General features: G+C 28.7%; 1 protein-coding gene across 1 annotated transcript in view; it reads right to left on the minus strand.

Moving 5' to 3' along the window:
* LOC132917853 (sushi, von Willebrand factor type A, EGF and pentraxin domain-containing protein 1) overlaps positions 1-22,294 on the minus strand; it is a 62,423-nt gene that overhangs the window by 7,437 nt on the left and 32,692 nt on the right. Inside the window, exons 2-4 of the mRNA XM_060978808.1 lie at positions 6,727-6,826; positions 6,113-6,171; positions 949-1,158 (exon numbers count right to left, since the gene is read on the minus strand). Coding sequence (XP_060834791.1) covers positions 949-1,158; positions 6,113-6,171; positions 6,727-6,826 — 369 coding nt within the window. The remainder of the gene's footprint in view (positions 1-948; positions 1,159-6,112; positions 6,172-6,726; positions 6,827-22,294) is intronic.

The following is a 22,294-nucleotide window of genomic DNA, read 5'->3' on the forward strand; positions in this document are numbered from 1 at the left end:
GTAATCTCGCCCGATGAGTTTACTTAAAATACTAACTATTCATCGGATTATATAGGTCTAAGGACTAAGGCTGGCGGTATATTTTGAACCATCGGTATCAATAGTATTACCGGTTATATTATAGTAATTAGGTTACTACGGTAAGTACCGAAAATATCATGATGTATTTGTATAAAAATACGTTTACGAACGTTCTATGAACATTATTTATATAAATGGTAAGTAATATTATAATCTTAATAAATGTAATGTAAAAAAACACTATAAATCCTGAAAAATGGTCTAAAAATTGAGTATAAAATGTGCTTGTAGAACGTAAAATATTTAGAAGAAAAAAATATAAGTCATGAAATGTCTGTAAAAAGTTTTAATTAACATAAATTATTTAAAATATCAAAACGAGTAATAAAAAAACCTAATAAATTAAGATAGCTAAAATCGCAAAATAAAACTTTCAAAATTGTATTCATTAGTATCTAATTGAAACTGTGTTAAAGAAACTATATTATACATAGTAAGATAAAAATAATGAAATTTTTTCAAACTCATAGCAGTCATAGTTCTATAATTATAATACCGATATTCGTATGTATTATAGTCTATTTCTAAATGTAAAAAAAATTATGATAATTATTGTTACATTATAGAAAATTAAACACATTAACTGCATATTCTTGTTTATATTTTATGTCCTGGTTTTTCTATGTTTAAGGGGAGGGGGGTAGCTAACCCAACTTTTTTGATTACTTTTTGGAATTCTATGACGGTGTTGAAACGTGGATTCGTTGAAAAATTTAACAATATGTAAATGCTAATTGCACAGCTTTCATTTTTGTGTATAGTTGAAATTTAAAAAATGCACTTGAAATCATGAGTAGGGTTAATAATTTCCCAAAAAAATGTTTTTACGTCACTACGTGTTAAAAATTATACATAATTATTACTCACCGCAACATCCTCTGGTCGTGATGGACACCGCCCGGACTGGGTACGGTTGCAGCAAGTCGACCGACCACCACGGTGATGGTTCCTTAAGCGTTTCCGTACACCTTCGGCCGTCGTGCACCGTCGTCGGGTCACCGTCGTTGGCGTTTCCCGGATTTCCACCCCTGGCCGTCGTCGACTGGTTAGTTGGCTTGTGCACAGCCACGTTTGTTCCTGTGTGTTAACAAACATACGTATATAATAATTAGTAATTACATATAGGACGGCATTGGGCCATGTATAAATGTCTACGATTTTTCCAAGTATTATTATTTTTTTTTTATACGATTCATACACCAATTATAATTGTACTACATAAAGATTCATTGCAATGATTAAAATCTATATATTATATTATTACTATTTATTGGTAAACAACATTTGAATTATAATTTGTTATTGCAGTTTTTAATAATTGTTGGGATAGCGATTAATTTATATATATATATATATATTAAAAGTCGAATACTAAGCTTTGGTAAATTTTGGTAAATTGTAATGTAAGGCAAAACGTTGAGGAGATCCTAGTTGCACATTATATCATTAGACGATGGTCGAAAAGTTCATTCGTCTGTGTTAGAACACTCATCGGCTCCTCCTACAAACGGTTACGAAATATAAAGAAACAAAATATCGACCTAGTTAAATATGCAACTGTATTATTAAATAGTCGATATTATTATACCGTAGTTATGTAAACAACTATAACTATTGTTTACAGCGGGCTTTACATTTAAAACGTAATAATTTATACTTCTCACGTGACGTAATTGTTATTATAAATTAAAACGTTTGCCTAATAATTAATATGCACTATAGACTATTAAACCAATAATTAATATTTAACAGTTGAGTTATTGGGTAGGTACATACATTTTCTGTAAAAAAATAATAATATATAAGTATATGAATATGTTGTAATATGGGCAATTTATCGTTTGCTGTTATTGTTAGGTAGGTAAATAAATATTAGGTACCTGTTTTGCAGATAAGTTAGAGATCTGAATGAAATGAACGAGGAGAAAAAAATTAAGATTTAATTTAGCAATAGATTTACCTTCTTTTTTTATAAGGATTAAATTTTAGAGAGTGCTTTCTTAATTAATTTATAATCCTACTAAATTAGGTTTAAATTTAATTAGATTATGTACCTATCTATTGATGTCCACTTAAACTTATTCATATAAATTTATTCTTTAAATTGAAATGATATGTATTTTTTTCGTTTTAAAGTTATTTTAATAATTGCTTGGTATAGGTATCCAATTAAGTAGTTAACTTGATTTCAAATTTGATTAGTACAGTAGAAAACCTACACCAAATGTGAAAATAAACCTGTCTAACAAGGCATGGATTAGAAAATATCCAGATGAATGACGACAAATTTAAAAATTAAATCATAAACAAACAAAGTGTGAGACCTGTAAATAGGTAGAATTTCCTATTCATATAACTTTATACACGAAGATAATGATAATACAGTAGTAATACCTACTTACTTGGAATTGTACGGTTAATGGGATCAACGCCTATTATACTTATCAGGTCTCGACTTATACGTATTTATAGGTTTTTACACATAGAAAAAATTCGTCTATTGGACTCACTACACTGGCTTATGGAGTCAATGTTTATTTTTAAGCACATATTTAACAATTTTTAGTCTTTTTTTACAATTGTATTGCATATATTTTGAGGACTAATACCATATTTCTCTGACTTATTACCATGTCAAAAAGTATTACAGATTTTAAATTATTTTTTTGTTTGATCAATTAAAGACATTATTTTATATTTACGATGCATTTTTGAAAAATTATATGTAATCGAAAAACATTTAAATAGATTTAATAAATACATAATAATGAATATTAGTAGGTATAGTTATAGTACATAGTAAAATATTGAGTACATATATGTTTATTACAATGCATTTATATTTTTATTCTTAAACGGCAGTTTCGCTTAATTGACTCATTCGATTAATGTACTCAAATACTCTGGTTCCAAACTGAGACCAATAATAAGCGGTGATTGTTGTAATATAATAATAATACCTTTAAAATAAATACCTAATTTATACAGGGATGAAATTGTTCTTGGAATTCAATCTTCACAAAAGGAACAAATAAGAAAAGAATTTTATTAAATTTTTTTATGGTTGTAAGACAATATATTTTTGTATGTTTTGGCCTGACCTACGAGTGTATAGTGCAAATATCTGTTGTCTCGTATATATTATGTACGTTTAACATAATCTTAATATTAGTATTATAGACACGTGCAAAAAGATCGTTTATCGGATTTAATAGGCGGGTAGGTACCTAATGCGAACATTTATTGTAAAATAAAGGTACGTAGGTATATAAACTTTGCTTTTTTTTAAAATTCTAAATGCGAACGTATAATTAGCAGTCGGCAGGAGATGAGCGTTTGTGTTGCGCTTACTACATAATAATAATAATAATGTGTTATAATAATGTTTGGTGAACTAATATGACGTATGATCATAATTCATGCATATTGCGTACGTACATAATATAGTAGTTTCGTAACCGAGAGAACACGTGTATCTACGAGTGTGAATATGTGATAAATATTATATTGTTCACTGCGATTGTATATGTATAATAACAAACTTTTTTTTAGGAAAAAAAAACATTTCCCGGTCGTTTTTTGTACCACTCACTGTACACGCGGGCGATTATACGTAACAGGAAGAAGAAAACGAATAACGTTAATTAATGCGATATATATATAATCATTGAGTTGGTCAGTATAAGTAGGGTATTATAATAATATTATTATACAGGTAGGTGTATAAAAACGAGCGACGTCTAGGAAGCGGTGAGTGCATTCGCGTTTATTACGATGCGCGCGGAAAAAAAAATTAAACCACTATAACAATCGGGAATAGTCGTCGTCGAGGGCTGTTGAGGTATAATTTTATGTTTTTATAACCGACGGATATAATAGGTATAATATCGTATTTAGACGTATTATAAAAAAAAAAAAAAAGAAGTGCCTATACATAATACGGGTAATGTACTTATTATATCTACAGTGTATAGGACCTACAACATTCGCACGAACACCAGCGACCCATATATTATATATGTAGACAATCGGGGAAAAGTTTAAAATTTTAATGTTATAGAATAACGGTTTGTTTGTTTTTTAACAGAGGTGCTAACATTTAAGCACACCACTTTTTCTTTATTACCAATAGTATAAAGTATAAATACATGTATTTTTTATGTATGTATAGGTTTACCTACGTGGCTATGCAATAAGTTACATGATTGTATACTTAATATTTTAACGAATTAAGAAAATTAAAAGTTAGAAATAGCTTTTGTCACGCCTTACCTCCAAACTCCATAGATATTAGATATTGTATACGCATTATATAGTTATAGGCTATAAATTAACTTTAATGTATATCGGCGGCAACCGGCGCGTTTGTAAATAATTGTAGGCCAATGAGATACAGAAGAAATAATAGGCCTATCAACTCTAAATAATTATATCCTTGGTAATTATTGTGATCTTTAAATTCAATTATTGATATATGATGGAAAAACAGTCTTCGATATAAAAAATTATCGAATCCAATTAGTTTTAGTTACAGAGTAAGATAGGATGTTCTATTCGCTATACGCACTATATTACCGCATGCTGAAACCAGTAAAATATTATAAAGTAATCGTATTAATATAAACAAATTAATATATTATATTAGCTGTACCAAACTTGACTTTATCCGGGAAAAATTAACAAACATAAAATAGGAAATTTGTGGACTTATTCAACGAAGATGGATAATTAATCCACTTGTGGATTTAATATATTTGATAGAGCACTTGCAAGGGCATACTTGGGGGGATTTGGGGTTTAACCCCATAAGAGCAATTTTAAATGGGGAGGCTAAGCCCCCCAAATGGTTTGTATATATATCCCCTTCCACCTTTATATCTCTCAGAGAGCATACACACAGTACATACATGCGAATTATAATAGCCACCCAAATTTAAAACTCAAATTGCGCCAATGTTCAACCCCCTCGAAATTTTCTCGCATTACACAAACTTATAAATTGTTTCATCATTATTTACGACTGAGTATTTGGTACATTTGTTAAACATTATTCAAACTAGGCTTTTTTATATTTCCCGATATCTCTAAAAACAATTTCTGAAACTTTTGGTAAAATTAAATGAAAAGTTTTGAGTTTACAAGCTACAAGCCTGCAGGACATTACATGCGGGGCATTGTCTTTTTTTGTATACACATTTTAATACTTATTTAATAAAACAAATACAATTAATTAAATTGTATTTTATTTAAAAACCATATAGCAGTCTACGGTGGTTGGCAAGTCTGCAGTAATTTTTTTTTAATTTAATTTTTATAACTAATCGCAATCCTATATAAATATAAGCAAAAAAAAATTATACAATTGTTGTGAGATTAAACGAAATTCGTATGTCAGACTGAGACACCTTATATAGTAATAACCTAAAACCTATAAGTCATAGGGGTTTAAAAAATAAGCTTACTATACTGAGTCTCAGGTACAATTTTTATTAAAATAGGTACCAAAGTAATTTCTGAGATTAACCGTTATAATAAAACGCCACATATCTCATATCATAATATATGTATAGTATATATACGTAAATAAATGATATATTATCTATACTAATTTATTTATTTAAATTCCCTAAATAAATTAAAGTTAATTAATAGAATTATAAATAGAATGTTTTTTGTGGTTCCTGAAGTGACTCGCGAAGAATCAATCCCCTCTCCTTTTAAGGTACGGTACGACGTTGTGACTCATATATGTATATGAATAAACTAAAAAATGTTCAGAATTTATGCTCGCCTGTGTATTATATTATTGTGGCTTTACTAAAAACAACTCGACTTTTTACTCATTACGTTGTATCAAGTTGCAATTATTTCAATTAATTAAGTATACCTAAGTCCTAAGTGTAAAACCTTTATGTATTGGTGTGAATTTTAAATATGAATGGCGACAACGACTTAATTCATGTCCAAATAGCAGATAAAATAGATACCTATTATTATTATTATTATTCGTTTATATTCAAACTCGACTTACCACAAAACGGCAGATCTCCGGTCCAAACACCATTTGAGGAACAAGTTATCGATTCGGACCTGTAAAATGATAGGAAATTAAAACTTCGAAATATAATTCTGCATTTTATGTATATGTGGCCTGCTATAATTGTTGCTATTTATTAAGTCTCAAGTAGTAAAGTTTTGGTTGATTATTTAGGACTACCTTACGACGCACAACACTATATTATCATCGTGCCCGTCAAAATTTGATATGCTTAATATGTTGAATTTTTTACAAAAAAAGAACTTAATTTATTAATTATTTAAATTACTGTTGTTTATTTGATTTTTAGACTACAATAAAAAACAAACCGCGTTTTTTAAATCACATAATACATAATTTTAATTAAAAATAAAAATTGCTTGTCTGTTATTATTGTATATTTCAAATAAATATCCGTACAAATATTTAATGTTTCTAAATATGATTTTAAAACAGTTGTTAAAAACTATAAAGTGTTGTCGTATATTTTTACTTGAAAATTGTACAATTAAAAAAACAAACTTTTTTTTATCACCTTCCGATTTGACATAGAATATGCATTATATTGTATTAATAGAAAAATATATGTCAATGATATTATTATTTACCCGAAGAGTCTGTAACCATCGTCACAAACGAACGTGGCCTTAGCCCCGTCTCGGACGAGTTTAGCGTTGACAGGCACTGGAGGATGACCGCAAACATTTTCTGAACAAAACAAAAAAAAAAAAAAAATTAGAAAAGAAAAACTTTATTAATTTTCATATTGTTATACGCTTGTAAAGATATATTATACACAGATAATAATGACATGATATACTTAATATAAAAAAATTATATATATATTATACACTATATAGTTGCAACAGATATTTGGTACACTTAATCTACTTTATTCTACTTTCTCGTGGCGATGTCCGTCCGTCGCAGTTAATTATTACATTTTTATATATGTGTGGTTTAATTTTTTAATCCCGCGCGCGTATTTTTTTTTTGTTTTTTTTTCGAAATTTTGTTTACGAGAAAAAAATTTCTCGCCGCGAGAGAACACTATATAATGTATAGAAACACTGCAGATCAACGAGTGAATGTATATTGTGTATTATATTATTATATTATATATGTACATACTATTATTGTACAACTTATATTATACACGCGCTAAACATAATATAGCATATATATATATCTATATATATCTATATATAGCCGTGTAGGTATCGTATTGTATACTGTGCGTGTGAAATTGTTATAATTTTATAATTCCGTAGTACATATGAGTACGGTTTTCATATTAAATTATTATATTGTATTAAATACGTATCGCGTTTCAACCCATATTTTCGATCGGTGCATATCACGATATTAATAATTGAATGTAATATCATCGGATAGGTATACCGCATACGAGTATCTACAAAAATGTTAATACACGAAATCATTGAAACCTCGCCAGTGCATAGCGATATTTTATTATATTTTATAAAAATTGACGTGGCAAAATAATATTCATACATACTACAGGTGATCGAATTTCGCAATGAGCCGATATACGATAGCGATGATTATAATAATATAGCGTGCGTGTACTTACTATACTTGGGTAAATTCAATATTGCCGCACGATCTTAACGGTACATTTTTCATCGTTTGGGTACTTGTGTCGTGTACTTATAATTTATATACACCTGTATACGACCTACCTACTCACGTATTTCAATATATAATCGTGACAGTACCTATAATATTCATGTAAATGTATGCCAAAACAACAGATTTTTAACTTGCTAAAACACTCATATTTCAAGAAATAACTATATTTATTGGTACCTATTACTACTTAATGTATTATAATTTATTATTTTATTGGTCTAAAATCATAAGCATATTCTTACATTTACGAAGGTGAATGCCGGATGGATACTTTTTAGTTGTAACAAAAATGTTTAAACAGCCACACATTAAATTTTCACAAATACCGCATATACCACGAAAAATAGCAAATGATTTTTTTCTGCTTTCAAATAGATATTAATTATTTCTTTGCAAAAAAATTCATATCATATAAATTGTCTATCTAAGTGTGAAAAATAAAATTTGAAAAATAAATATATAAATAAAATCGGTATTTCAGACCAAGATTTTTATAAACTTTAAACTCCTACCTAATTAAATTATTTTTAATAAAATTCATAAAAAAAAAACTCAGTGCTTTGCTAGGCGACTAGGCTTTGGAGCCACTGGACACTGATAATTAGAGTTTATAAAGAAAATCCTTAAGTTCTCATTCCTCATAAACCTATTCGTTATTCAATCATGTAGTACTGTGCATAGATTACTTGTCATACAATAAAGACATGACAGATCATTGTGAGAGTTAATCCTCTTAGTGAATTCGTCTGCTGTAAAGGATGTGATTAGATGTACGCACGAAGGGGTTTTCGTTATTTTCTTTTGGGTAATGCTTCGAAAAGAATTTTTTTATAAATCGAATATTTTGGCATTTTCCAATAATTTTAGGTCACAGATCCAGATTAGTGTTAGCAGAGATTTGTATATGAAAATAGTATAATGATTAAGTTATAGTGTGCTTATCGTTTTTCTATAAACACACACAGCAATACATTAAGTGAGGTATAGGTAGTCTATCCCAAAGGATATGATCTGACAAGTTAGCATTTATAAATGTGTCAGACTAATCAAATTTGTATTACTCGTAAACCTCGCTGCGTGTAGACGTCACTCGACAGTTCCCTGCTTAACGTTACGTCGCCACCGGGTATCTTAATACCTATTGTACGTCGGATATAAACAATACGGTATAATAATATTATTATATTGCATGATATAATAGAGTAACCGACTATATTGTTGCATCTATAATAATTTTGAATGCAGCGATTTAATACATCTAAGCGGCAGGAACTCGCGACAGCCAAAGCGTTTAAATCTGAAGCACGTTTTGTATAATAGGTATATACGACAATTAACCGCTGCACCATAATAGTAGGCAGCAGGTACCTATATGATACTACATATTTATAGATGATGTTGTACGCGCGTTGTCACGTCTTTTTATAATTATAATATACACTGTCGCGGAGTCTGCCCATTGTACCTCTATAAATAATAATTTAATGCATATAATAACAATATAATCGTAGTCGTTATAGTGTATACTGTATAGTGTATTATACATATTATAATAAGTACCTATGTATTATATTTTTCGGTAGTGATTATATTATTGTCGCACGAACGAGTTTCAACGCGTAGGTAATGTGTACAGAATCTGTGCGATGTTACCTGTATTTAATTTCTTAATTGTGAATTTATGAATCATGTAATTATCATAATCAATGATCGACAATAACATTTTAATTATAAAAATCGATTTTTAAAATCGTTCATTAGAAAACAATTTGGTACTTTCTATATTATATTTTATAGGTCGTATTTTATAAGACTGTGTATAGGATTTTTTTGTTTATCTAATACGGTGCGTAAATCGCATTAATCGTACAATTCCCTCGCGGTAAATTATAAAGCAAAATTAGCTGTTATGGTACTATATAATATATCAGGTAGCTTATTTTGACAGTTAACACTCATATAATAAATCTACTACATTTTTCGTCAAATATTTTAAATAATTTAAAAAAAAAAATTTGAATGGTTATTATGAGGATTCTTAAGTTACTGATTGAATGAAAACCACTTATTCTGTTAATTTCACAATCTATAACTGAAAAAAATATTTTGATAAAAATGTCTACGAATAAATATCAAACCTCAAACAGGTAATAGTTTTTTTAATTTATGAGCTTAAGCTTAGATAGGTGAAATGGTAAAATAGGCTGATAGGTACCCATCTAAATTTAAAATATTGTTTTTGTTTAATAAATGATAAACTACTCGATTAATTTTCGATATTTATAAGGGTAGTGCCGTAGTGGCCAGTAGGTAAGTTAACATATCCGATAAAAATATTTTTTTCCCGACTATAAAATTTGAACTTTATAAATTGATAATAATATAGTATTAGTTATTAATATGAAAAATTTAAAAAGGTTAGGTCAGTCAAAAAAAATTGTAAACTATAAATATATAGTGAGTATAATAACATATAATAACTTAGTAGTTACATACTTATTATAACTTATAAATATATATCAATCCACGTAAAATATGTTTTGAAGTTTATTTACTGAGATAATAATATAATATATTTGTTGTAATCAAGGCGTTTGTATATTTTATGCGTGTGCAGTGTTTATAAATATTTTAGCGTACAAAATTAAAAGTGAACAACTCAATTATTGGAGCAACAAAATTAATATATTATTGTTCTTAATCTCTTTTGTACAAAAACGACCGATTCAATACGACAATATGTATTGTTATTTTGATACATTATAAATTATTGCTGGCATGTCCGTCATTGCCGACCGCAGCCACCATCAACAAGCGTTGCAAATAATGGGTTTCTAATGTTTCTATATATACTTATGTGTACAATGATAATACTAGTACACGAATACATATGAAAAGTGAAAATTCTTGTCATTATTTTTAATCGGATTTAAACGGATAAAACGTATTTAACCTAATACCGACGATCGACTTTTTATTATTATTGTTATTTGTTAATATTGACCCCACCGCGTCCGTCGAGTATATTAGCTACCTACGCGTATATCAAATCGCATTATATATATATATATATATATATATATATATTATACATATACGGTATATATGTATATTGTACCTATGAATGTTTATAACACGTTTATATTTTATGGTTGTCGTCGCGCGGGCGTAAGAAATACGTATAATATGTGTACGAATATATTAGACCTATAATATATTATAATATTCATATAAAGGTGTACCTATACTGTACCTATATTCGGCTGCGCCATTCGTCACCATGTTGGCATATAATTTTAAAATTTTAAATATAATGTAACGTACATCTCAATGTCTTAAAAATTTCAAAGGACGAAAAATGTCTAAAAAGACATATTCATTATAAAGGATTGACCCTTCAGGAAAATTTAAAATGGTTTCGATTTTATAATATATAATATTATTTGTACTTATCTATAATATTTCTCTTCTCATGACGGTATTGAAAATAATTTTTTTTTATCAGTAGACAAGGTTATAAAAATAAAGTCGAATGATTTCGACAGAAAAGTGTACTATAACATATAAATTTGATAATTATTTCTAGACTTTTCGCGGTTATTATAATATAATAATTTAAATAAATATAATATAATAAATATTATATTATAGATGTAGGAACTAAGTAATTTATAAGATAATGTTCATTTGAATCAAAAAATATTATGTTATTCCACATATGTTACCTATGTATATTTTAGTGAAGACAAACATTAAAGGTAGTGGGCAGTGGGCACCTTGTATAAGTGTTGATTAACCGATATTATGCGAATTTATGAACTTAATCATTGTTTCATCCAAATTGGTATACATCCAGCTCACGAATAGTGTTTGGGCATTCGTATAGCGATCGCCTATTTTCGCATCGATCGCTTATATATAGTCGTGCGCATACAAGTTATACTGCATTACAACATATAATTTTATAATAATAATTAAATTACGGAAATAAATCCAATTTACAAGATAGTGTAATATATATTAAACATGGACACGTACATAATTTAAATAATGGTAATACAATTTTTAATAAAAATGATTATTATATATTAATATGTTGTATGCAGGCCCGTGCACAGGATTTCTTTATGGAGGATAATAAAAAAAATAGTATCATATTTCAATTAATTTTTTAATTATAATTATAATTTTTCGAATATACTTTATACTTCAGGAGTCTTACGGAAGCAAACTTTCTTTTAATTTGATTACCTCCCCCCTTGCGTATCATGGTTATCAATAGTCGAATAAAACCGTAGAAGGTACTGTCTTACTGACGTTTATCTACGGAATGTACAAACTATAATATTAATATATCAAATCAAGTACGCTGATACAAGGACCCGACCAGTTGTACCTATATACTTAAAATAGTGCATAATAATTAATAACGATAATATAAATCATTCGGAACGGTCATCAACTTCGCGACTAGATTTATGGTTATTTAATCACTAAATAAACGATACTAAAGAACATTATATTTTTATAATATAAAATATTACTTATACTACTTATAGAGATACGCCGCGTGTGGGATCTCTCTCAATTATATTCTGCAGAAGACGTTCGAAAAAAAACGTATCGCAGTAGATAATTATATATAAATATAAAACGGGCGATTCATATTTTATCTATTACAATATCATTTTCCAGTTAATTTTTTTTTTGTTTTTCTAGAAAAATTTGACAGGTTTTATATAGATATAAGGAACATATAAACCCGTCTTTACATTTGAATAAACAATATACATTTACTGCAGTTTTGATATTTATATTCGATATTTGTACAAGTGGCAGTTTTTAGAAAAATATTCTACTATAAAGTATTATAATAGCTATAGCTGAGTGATTATAATATTATACCATTTAAAATAAACACAAATTCTTATAAAAACGGACCTTTTATGAAAATATAAATAATATATTAAATTTATGTTCATAGCTTTTAATGGGTCGTGGTTAGATTTTGGTATATTATACTTTTCTATTCGCAACTAAACTGTCTAAACTACATGGTAGTATGACTAAATACATAATATAGGAACTTTATAACATTAATTATTATGAAATATATAATATATAACCTAACTATTTTGTAGTTATCGCGACCGTTACATTACGCGTATATAATCACTAAAGCAGTTCAAATTTTCATGCGTGCAATATATACCGTCTGCTGCGTCTTGTTATTTAGCGTTACACATAAGTATTTAATTTAATAATATAACTTTATAATATCCCTGAACGATCGCCTACAGCGATAAGTACAATATCTAAAACCGTTCAATTCGAACACTGTGTTATGTACGTATACCTATACAATACGTCAATTATACCTATATATATATTATGATTATATATCGGTACAACAATTGTCAATAAAAATAGATGATAGATTATAGTTGTACATCGATACATGTAGCTAGGTATGTACTAATATCAACATAATAATATATTAGTATATTACTCGATATATTTACATACTAATCAAGCAAATCAATTTATTAAGCATGTGTTTGATGTCTGTATGCAATTTTAAAATAAAAAACGGTCAAGATTATGAATCCAAAACTTGGTAAAACTTTATTGGACGTCCACCGTAAAAACGTTCTGCTGAGTGATAATCTATGGAATCGATTATATACCTATAGGCTATAGGTGCTTAGACTGTGTTATACACTTATATGATTGTTTCATAATCACTACGTATGATGTATTGAAAATGCCCATGCATTATGCATAATGACGTGTATAAATGTAAATTTTTTCCTCAAAGTTCCACTGCATTGGTCACCGATATAACGAAATCGGATATTTTTGAAAATGTTCGATTACAATCAAGTATTATAATATTTATAATTAATGATATGTAATGACACATGATATTCAAATGACAAGTAAGCACTCTATAATAGTAAATGACGAAACAAAAAAAAATAAATTAATAGCTATTTATAATTTTGTAGCTGTAGTAGCTAGTAGCTACATAATATTATAATATTATTATATTCCCACATTCGACCACGTAAAATGTTGCAACTCATTAATCCAAACCTCTACCACAGTTATCGAACTTTGTCTGGATCACCCCATATATCTACTTAACATTATTCGCACACACGCGGGAAAAGTAGCTTTGTAATGTTCTTTGCGAGAATTGCTTTCCCTTAAGTCTATTCCGCGAGTTCCGACTGCGCAGACGCACGGTGGCGTCGCCGAGCGAGAAACGGTCGACGAAAGTCTCTATACACATCGTAAAAACATGTAACACGTCTACACCGGATATATCGATTTGATACATTTCGTAATACCTATACGATATCGTACAACATTTTCTATCGAAATGCCGTCAAGCGGGTTTTGTATAGTGTTAGAAAAATTACTTTCTTCGCATTCATTGGGCAATGATAAATTATCGATTTTTATCTATTTAGCTATATTTATTAATAATATACAATACCACTTAATTATGCGTCTTTTAATAATTATTAATTAGTAATTAGTCCAGGACTCAGGACTTATGCAATTATACATATTCGTTTAGAAAATAATAAAGAAAAGTCTGATTCGATATAAATTTATTTTGAGATATTTATAGGTTTTAAATTTTAATTATTTTAGTATATACCTATTTATGCATATTTATGAGTTTTTTCAATAAATGTATTTATATTATAAACATAATATAATGGTTAGTTCTGCATATTTTAATTTTTTTTTTTAAACATTTTGAATAATTTATGAGAAATTTAAAATAAAATATTGTATACCTACAGGGGCTATTAAAATATTACTTATACTCGTCACTTATATAGTTATATACATCATTTATTACTTATCTTTTAATCTTAGTTTCTTTTATCTTCGATTTTAAACAAAAAATTGTCAGTTACGACGTTCGCTATACGGGTGATATAGTTTTCAATATTTTTTTGCAAAGTTTATGATAATTACTAATTATACCAATATAATACGCGACTTCGTAAGTAGGTACCCAAGTTTTTCATCATATGAATGTATAAATAATAATCTCATATATTTGTCGTTATTTTTTTATAATCATAAATTCATAAACAAATACGAGTTTTTAATTTTTATACGGTTGAAACGTGTTTCACAATAATTCCTCATGCGAACTGCTGCAGATTGTTAATTGTTACTTTATACAGTTTATACTTTTATACATAACAATATGTAATACATTACTTCTATTGTTCTTACAAACTCGCTGCACGTATATTATATTACTATAGATATGTATGCCACTATGCCAGTACTAATATAGGTACCTACAGTATTTTTTATGCGTGCCCGTATTCCAAAAATTCACAAACTGCCGTATTGTGAACAAGCAATAACTACGCGTACCTATACGGCATTGAAAATCAAACGGTGTTTTTTTTATTTTAATAATTAAAACACATAATTTCAGTGTTTGTTTTGAGTTTTAACAGCCTTATTATTCGTGGTCTGTGACCTATATATATACAATAATATTATAAACTAAGAAGGTTTGACGTGCATGCGTGCCCCATACATAATTTATACACACATTAATATATGACTCCGTTGTGTCTACAAATATTTATTTCACATCAATATTACATCCACAGACCATCACCATATGATTCTCTTTAAAAATCTCACATAATATAAATCTAAATTATAAAATATTATTAAGTATATTATTCTAATCAATATAGTATTATACAAATACGAGTATAATAAAAATTGTATCATAATATCATATCGGTAACTTCAACTACAAAAATTTTAATAATTTGTTTTATCCATATTAGGAATTAGTTTATATTATTTCGATTGATTAGGTTCATTGTTTTATACTCATAAGTCATAATATGTATAACTACAGTAGCTTATCACATACAACCATTAGAAAAATCCTGTAATACGCCACTCAACGCGCAATTTTATAATATTATACTATATTATATAATGTGTGTTGGTGCGATAAACGTGTCCATTTTCCCCTTATATTTTAATGTCATTTTGTTTTCGTTTCAATGTTATTATGCATCACGACATCGTTTATATATTCAATGATAATTCATATTTTATTATATCTCGCATTCGAATACAACGGTTCGCGCAAGGCCGCTTAGCACGGGCTTTGTATTCCCCCAAAAAGAACGTCTTACCACTCTAAACCATTCTAAATCTGTTTTATATATTGGCGCACACAAGCTCACGATGACGGTAGATACTCTTGTTTATATTACCAGTAACGCGTATATTATATTATCTCCATAAACGTAGTTATAATATCCGACGTTTGCGCTTAAAATCGGACCATATATATACTTATTATATTGTTTAATAGCAGTATATGTCGTTTTGTTAGTCTGCGGCAAATTGTTATAGGTCGTTAAGCGTCATATATTACTGTCTACGAGACCACGACAAACCGGACAATACAGAATTTCGCCGATAGAAAATGAAAAACCGAGAAAGCAAATATTAGAAACAGGACCTGTGCGACGCCTTGGACAAACGATCATGACCTCGTTACAATATTATATTATTATATTATAAGTACTTCAGTTTTAAATAAAATGATTTTTAAAAACACCAACTAGGTATACACATTTATTATAAATAAATACGATACATAGTGTACCTAAACAATCGATTCGAAAATCTTATAATAATTGCATAATAAAATAAGAAATGTATCTGGGAGATTTATTCTCATTTAAATCGTTATATAAAGTTGTCAAATTGTATAGATAATACACCCTGCAGTGCGTATAATAATAAGAATTTTGAAATAATTTACGATACGAGTATACCTATATGTTTACGTGGATTAACTATTAAGTAATCGTTTAGATAAAATAAACTTCCTTATATTCCACACGCTATACAAATATGAAATAACAATAAACCTACCTATTAAATCGCAGCAACGCTGCTGTGTCGAGATTCACTGATCAAAATGACTTTAACGCCCGGAAACTAGTTTTTCGCACGACAAATTTTCAGTATAGAATACTATTAAAATTCAAAGATCGCTTTAATGCCTATAGCCTTTCTATGTAGGTATCGTAACTCGTAAGCCGGTCAGTACTATGTTATATATACTATATAATTGTGGTATTGTAAATCCACAATGGAATAAACAGTTATAGGTATATGATTACCATATTACAAAAACGCGGTTAGTGACATTATTAGTATTATTGTCATTATTATATATTTTATTATTGTTGTTTTGTTATTATACTGCAGACATGGTTTACTGTTATATCGTTCAATACTATATCATAATACATCCTATATTTACTAACCTTACTGTGACAAGTCATTACTTATTACATAGTGTAATGTCTATATAAACATTACAATTTTGTGATCATTATTGTTATTCGTTAAATTGATTTTTAACAATGAATTCGTAATAGGATTTTCTTTGCAATTATATAATATAAAATGTCCAAATTGAGCTATAATTTATTATTCGTGATATATCGAAACTATGGATATATATATATGGTATATAATATATAGGAAACGCAATTCAATGATGATATACTCACAGCTTAAGTATATATAAGTACGCGGTCATTAATTGATATAATAAATGATGCATTTAATTATGTTTTAATTTGTTATATTCAAGTTTTTCTAAAACAAGATAACTGTTTAAAACCTCATTTAATAATTATAGGTACCCCTAAATACAAAAGTATTATTTAAGTCGCTGATATTGACGAATACAATATTCATACTGCAGCTCAGGCGTACGTTATAATAAAGCTATATAACATAATAATACGAGTACGATCATTTGTATTGCTAATTTATCGAGTATAAGGTAAATAGCTATGCAATATGATTAAATATTTTCTTTTACAAGTTTATTGTTTTTACCTATATAATATTTATTAATTTTTTACAATTGCTGTAGGTTTATAAACTGGGTCCTGCTGCAGTGTATAGTATATAGTATATATATACCTATAACCTACAGCATGATTGGCGGTGCGTAACCGTACTTCCTACGTGCTGTTTTTTTTTTAAATATTATTTAAAACCAAAAACCCAACCGGTTATTTCACTATGCAGCTGCAACTTCATTTTTTCATTCATTTTCTCTATTACCGTACGCCATATTTTATTTTATAATTTTACTAAAAAAAAAGTGCAAAATTTCATTATATTCATGACACTAAAATCATCAATAATTTACAGAAATTAAATAACTCTAATTATGTATCCAATTTATACTTGCAGGTCGTTAAATTACATTATGTTTGTTATAATAAACAAATAAGAGAGAAAATAAAATTACTTACAGGTAAGTAGGTAGGATAAGTACCTACACGCCAAATATATTATATACATACAGCTACTATACATCACTCCACTGTCGCCACTGTCACAGAACCGTCAAATTTAAGGTGATCAACGTTATACAAGATTTATTGTTATTTTTATTTAGCCACGGTAAACACTAAAATTTTGTAAGACCAGCAAACCACTAATTGTATATTAATTATATATTTATTAATTTATTTAAAAAAAAACAAGGACATTTTTAATAGTGTTTCGGCGTACCTAACAGCTATACACATTCTTCGACTAGGTATTTAAATATTACATTATACGATGCAGCTGGTACAATGGTATATGCAAAGTTTTTCGCGCATCAAACCGTGGCGTGTTCGCACGGTGGCCGACTGAGAACAATGTTAACAAAATAATATTATAATATGCAATCGTATACTATAATACGAGTATAAAATTGCACATTATTGACTTAGAGACAAATCGTAAATTGTCTACACGCGTAATTATGCTACGACGTTATATTGTTTTAACTTTTAACGATTACAAAAATAAATCACTAATCGTATATATTATCTATATTCTTAACTACTAACTCAATATTGATAAAACAATTTTCCATTTTCTTTGCATAACGGTCCTTGTAGAACCCGAGTTGCCATAAGCAGTCGTCTCTAGCGTTCCCATGTCCAATGCTAATTCAACCGTTGCGTTCCTATACCTACCGCATGTACGATGTACCTACTACCTATCTTTATCTACTGTATCTCCTCGATTCCACCTTATCGTTCATGGCCTATAACGGCTATAACCCAGCTGTGATTATTTTTTATTTATTCACTCAGTATCATCACCTTTTTAAGTATATCGTAATTGGCCCTCCGTGTAAACGTATCCAAACCATTCCAGTGTTTGTTCTTGTATATGAGACACGAGTACACGTTGGAATACTTGATTTTCTGTGATGTACAGCACGTCAACACGCGAGTATACTATTAGATCTTTATTTGTTCTTCTTATTCGAACATTTTTGTAAGGTGGTTTTGTATAAAGGACAAAAAACGTTTCTTAAAATCTCTCTTTAAAGTACCGCATATCTTCCAAAGAGTGTGTTGAGTATTAACAATAAGCCGCAAACTCCTTATACATAAAAATAATATATATTACCATAACTACGTAATAATAATATAAATCCCCGAATTATACGCATTATAATATATAGACCCCGTTCGTTATAAAAATCAATTATACATTTTCAGGGAACGTGTGTATCTACCGTATATATACAGATGAATTGGTAAAATTTCTCACTAAACTTAAAAAACTTATTTATAGCAATAATAATAATATAAACTATCTATATGAAAATATAATAGAGGTAATAATAACCATAGAATTAATTAAATTGCCAACAACCGCGAAAGTGGACTTACCTACAGTGTGACACGCATATAATAATATACAACTGTGTTCAGAAATTTAAAGTGGCTGGATGTACGGTATATTATATTATTATAAAGTATCATAATGGCGCGTTTTTTTTTCTCTCCCCGCAATTAAAATGGCTACAAATAGTACTTAAACGCCATATGCATACGACTAAAAGCCAGCTGGTAAAGTCGACACGGTGTCTTGCAACAGTTGCAACCCAGTGAAGATACGTGGTATGTGTATAAAAAAAAATTATACGATATTGCGATGGTGGTGCAGTTTTCTCTTTTTGTGGCCCATCCGGTTTGCATGCGTAATTCGATCGTTATAATATAATAATTGCCCGTAGTCCATACTCTATTATCGGTTATTCGCCAGACATCCATTTAAACAGTAAATGATGCGTTTTAAAAAATATTTTTTATATGATATATATTATATTCAATAAAAACAATTGTATGTTTTTTAGATTTTTTTGATGAACAATTGAAACGTTTAAACGAAATATTTAATTTTTTTTAAGTTAACATAACATTTTTCATACACTTCTATCGTATAATATAGGTAATTAGGTAAATCAATATGCTCAGAATATGTAACTTAATTAATAATAATAACGTAAAACTTTTGCATCACAAACAAACTAATATAGTTCAATACTTGCATGTAATAGGTAAATAAATATGCGAAGATATACATATAGCAGAAGCTAATTTAATATTTGCATGACCTTATGTTGATGTTTTTGTCCCCATTATGCATGTCAATTATTTACAATCAAAATTAATTTTATATATTTGATAAAAAAATTGTTTATGAATTTTAAGGGAAAACAAAAAAAAAGTTCAACAAAGAAAAAACTAGATAATATTCCACGTATTATATATAATCGATTAAGCATCTTCATCATATTCCACAAACGAACCATTCTACAAATAAAAACTATACAATATTATCATTCAAATCCTCTCATCATATGAAATTTATCCTCTTAAAGCCTAATCGATACAACCCGTTGAGCGTTGACTGAAAATAAAATGGTCCAGTGACCTTTTAATATAGGTAATTATTATTCATAGTTATGTGTTGACTGTCAAGAGATATGTGATGATAACTTTTAACAAAATGTAAAAAAATCACCGCCAATATTTGGAATCAACAGTAACAATTATAATTTATAACGCAGCGCGTTGGGTCTCGATGCTAGTTATACTAGCAATTTATTAGTATTTACCTACTATTTAGTACTTATTGACTATTACATAACGCAAGCGGAAAGTCATCAATTTACAAAGATAGAATATATATACTTGCTGGAGGCTACTTATATTTATATATAATATTCTATATAGTTAATACATACGTCGGGCGATTATATTATTATTTATTATTCTAATGCAAGATACGTTATAACAATTTAAGTACTTTACGCATGGATAGCAACAATAATTGTTATTATTTTTATAAATCTATACATTTATGACATAATAATCAGACCTGCGTGTAAATATAACAAATAAATTTATTTCATTGTGGCGGCGATTTTGGACTATAAATTATGCATCGAACATGTGCGTAAACCTATATAAATATAATATTACCTAAGTAAATCGTGCGGAAGTAAATGATAATAATAAATTAGTACAGACCTACGGTGTAATTCTTTTAACATGAAACATTCATAATCCTAAAAAGTGTTTCGTTTTCATAGCAAACAGTGGAGAACTGAACAACTTTATTGTGAAATGTCGTTTTCGGTTTTAAGATATCTGCATAAGTACGAAAAAAGTTATTGTTGTTTTAAAATCAATTATTTCGTGTGTACGCGCGGTTTCTTATATATCAGCTTTTTACAGCGTGAAACTGTTGTCCTATATAATTTCATAATTATTGTGCAATAACCAATACCTACTAGTGAGAGGGGGGCACTTGTAAGTTGTTTTAAATTTATATTTAAATATATTATAATTTTTAAATTTTAGTTAGGCTATAAAAATGTTAATAAGATTACCATAATCAAAATCGGGCGTGTGATGGTGTTTTCTTAATAATTTAATAAGTTCGATATTCAATGTGTAGGCGTGCCCACTATCTCACTGTGTACATATAACGCTAGACCTACTGATAAAAAAATATAAAATAAAATACAATATTACGAAATATTTATAAAAACACAATTCCAGAGAATGTTGTTAAAGAATATATGGGTATTGCCGTTTACAGAAAAGTAAAACACCGAGCAGAGCCCATACGCCCCGTTTCATCAGTATATGTATATAGTTATATATAATTAATATAGATTGTTGTACGGGTACCTGCAAATACACTGCAAATATCACGATTCACGATATACTTACGATGGCCGTAGATACGCCTACGATACAATTTAGTACAGTAGTTACGATACATGCGTTTTACACTGCAGCTACATGCAGGTAGGTGGCAGTGTGACATATATATAACAATAATAGCGGTATTATGTACATACGAATTCGAATGAAAGTGAAACACAAATTGAAGCTAACCGAGCGGTGCTGTTGCCGTTGCTGCAGTTGTTTTACGACCGAGTACCTACCTATATAATATTATAATATCGTTGCGCAACGAGGCGGGAGACGCGTGATAAAACACGATCTCGTCCGTGGACCGCGTCGATGAAAACGCGAAATAATATTATGTACCTGGGAGGTATGTGTACGCTTACTACAAATTGTATTGTAATTTAGAACGTCGTACGAGACA

The sequence above is a fragment of the Rhopalosiphum padi genome, chromosome 1 (genome assembly GCF_020882245.1).
Source record: "Rhopalosiphum padi isolate XX-2018 chromosome 1, ASM2088224v1, whole genome shotgun sequence".
Classification (NCBI taxonomy): domain Eukaryota; kingdom Metazoa; phylum Arthropoda; class Insecta; order Hemiptera; family Aphididae; genus Rhopalosiphum; species Rhopalosiphum padi.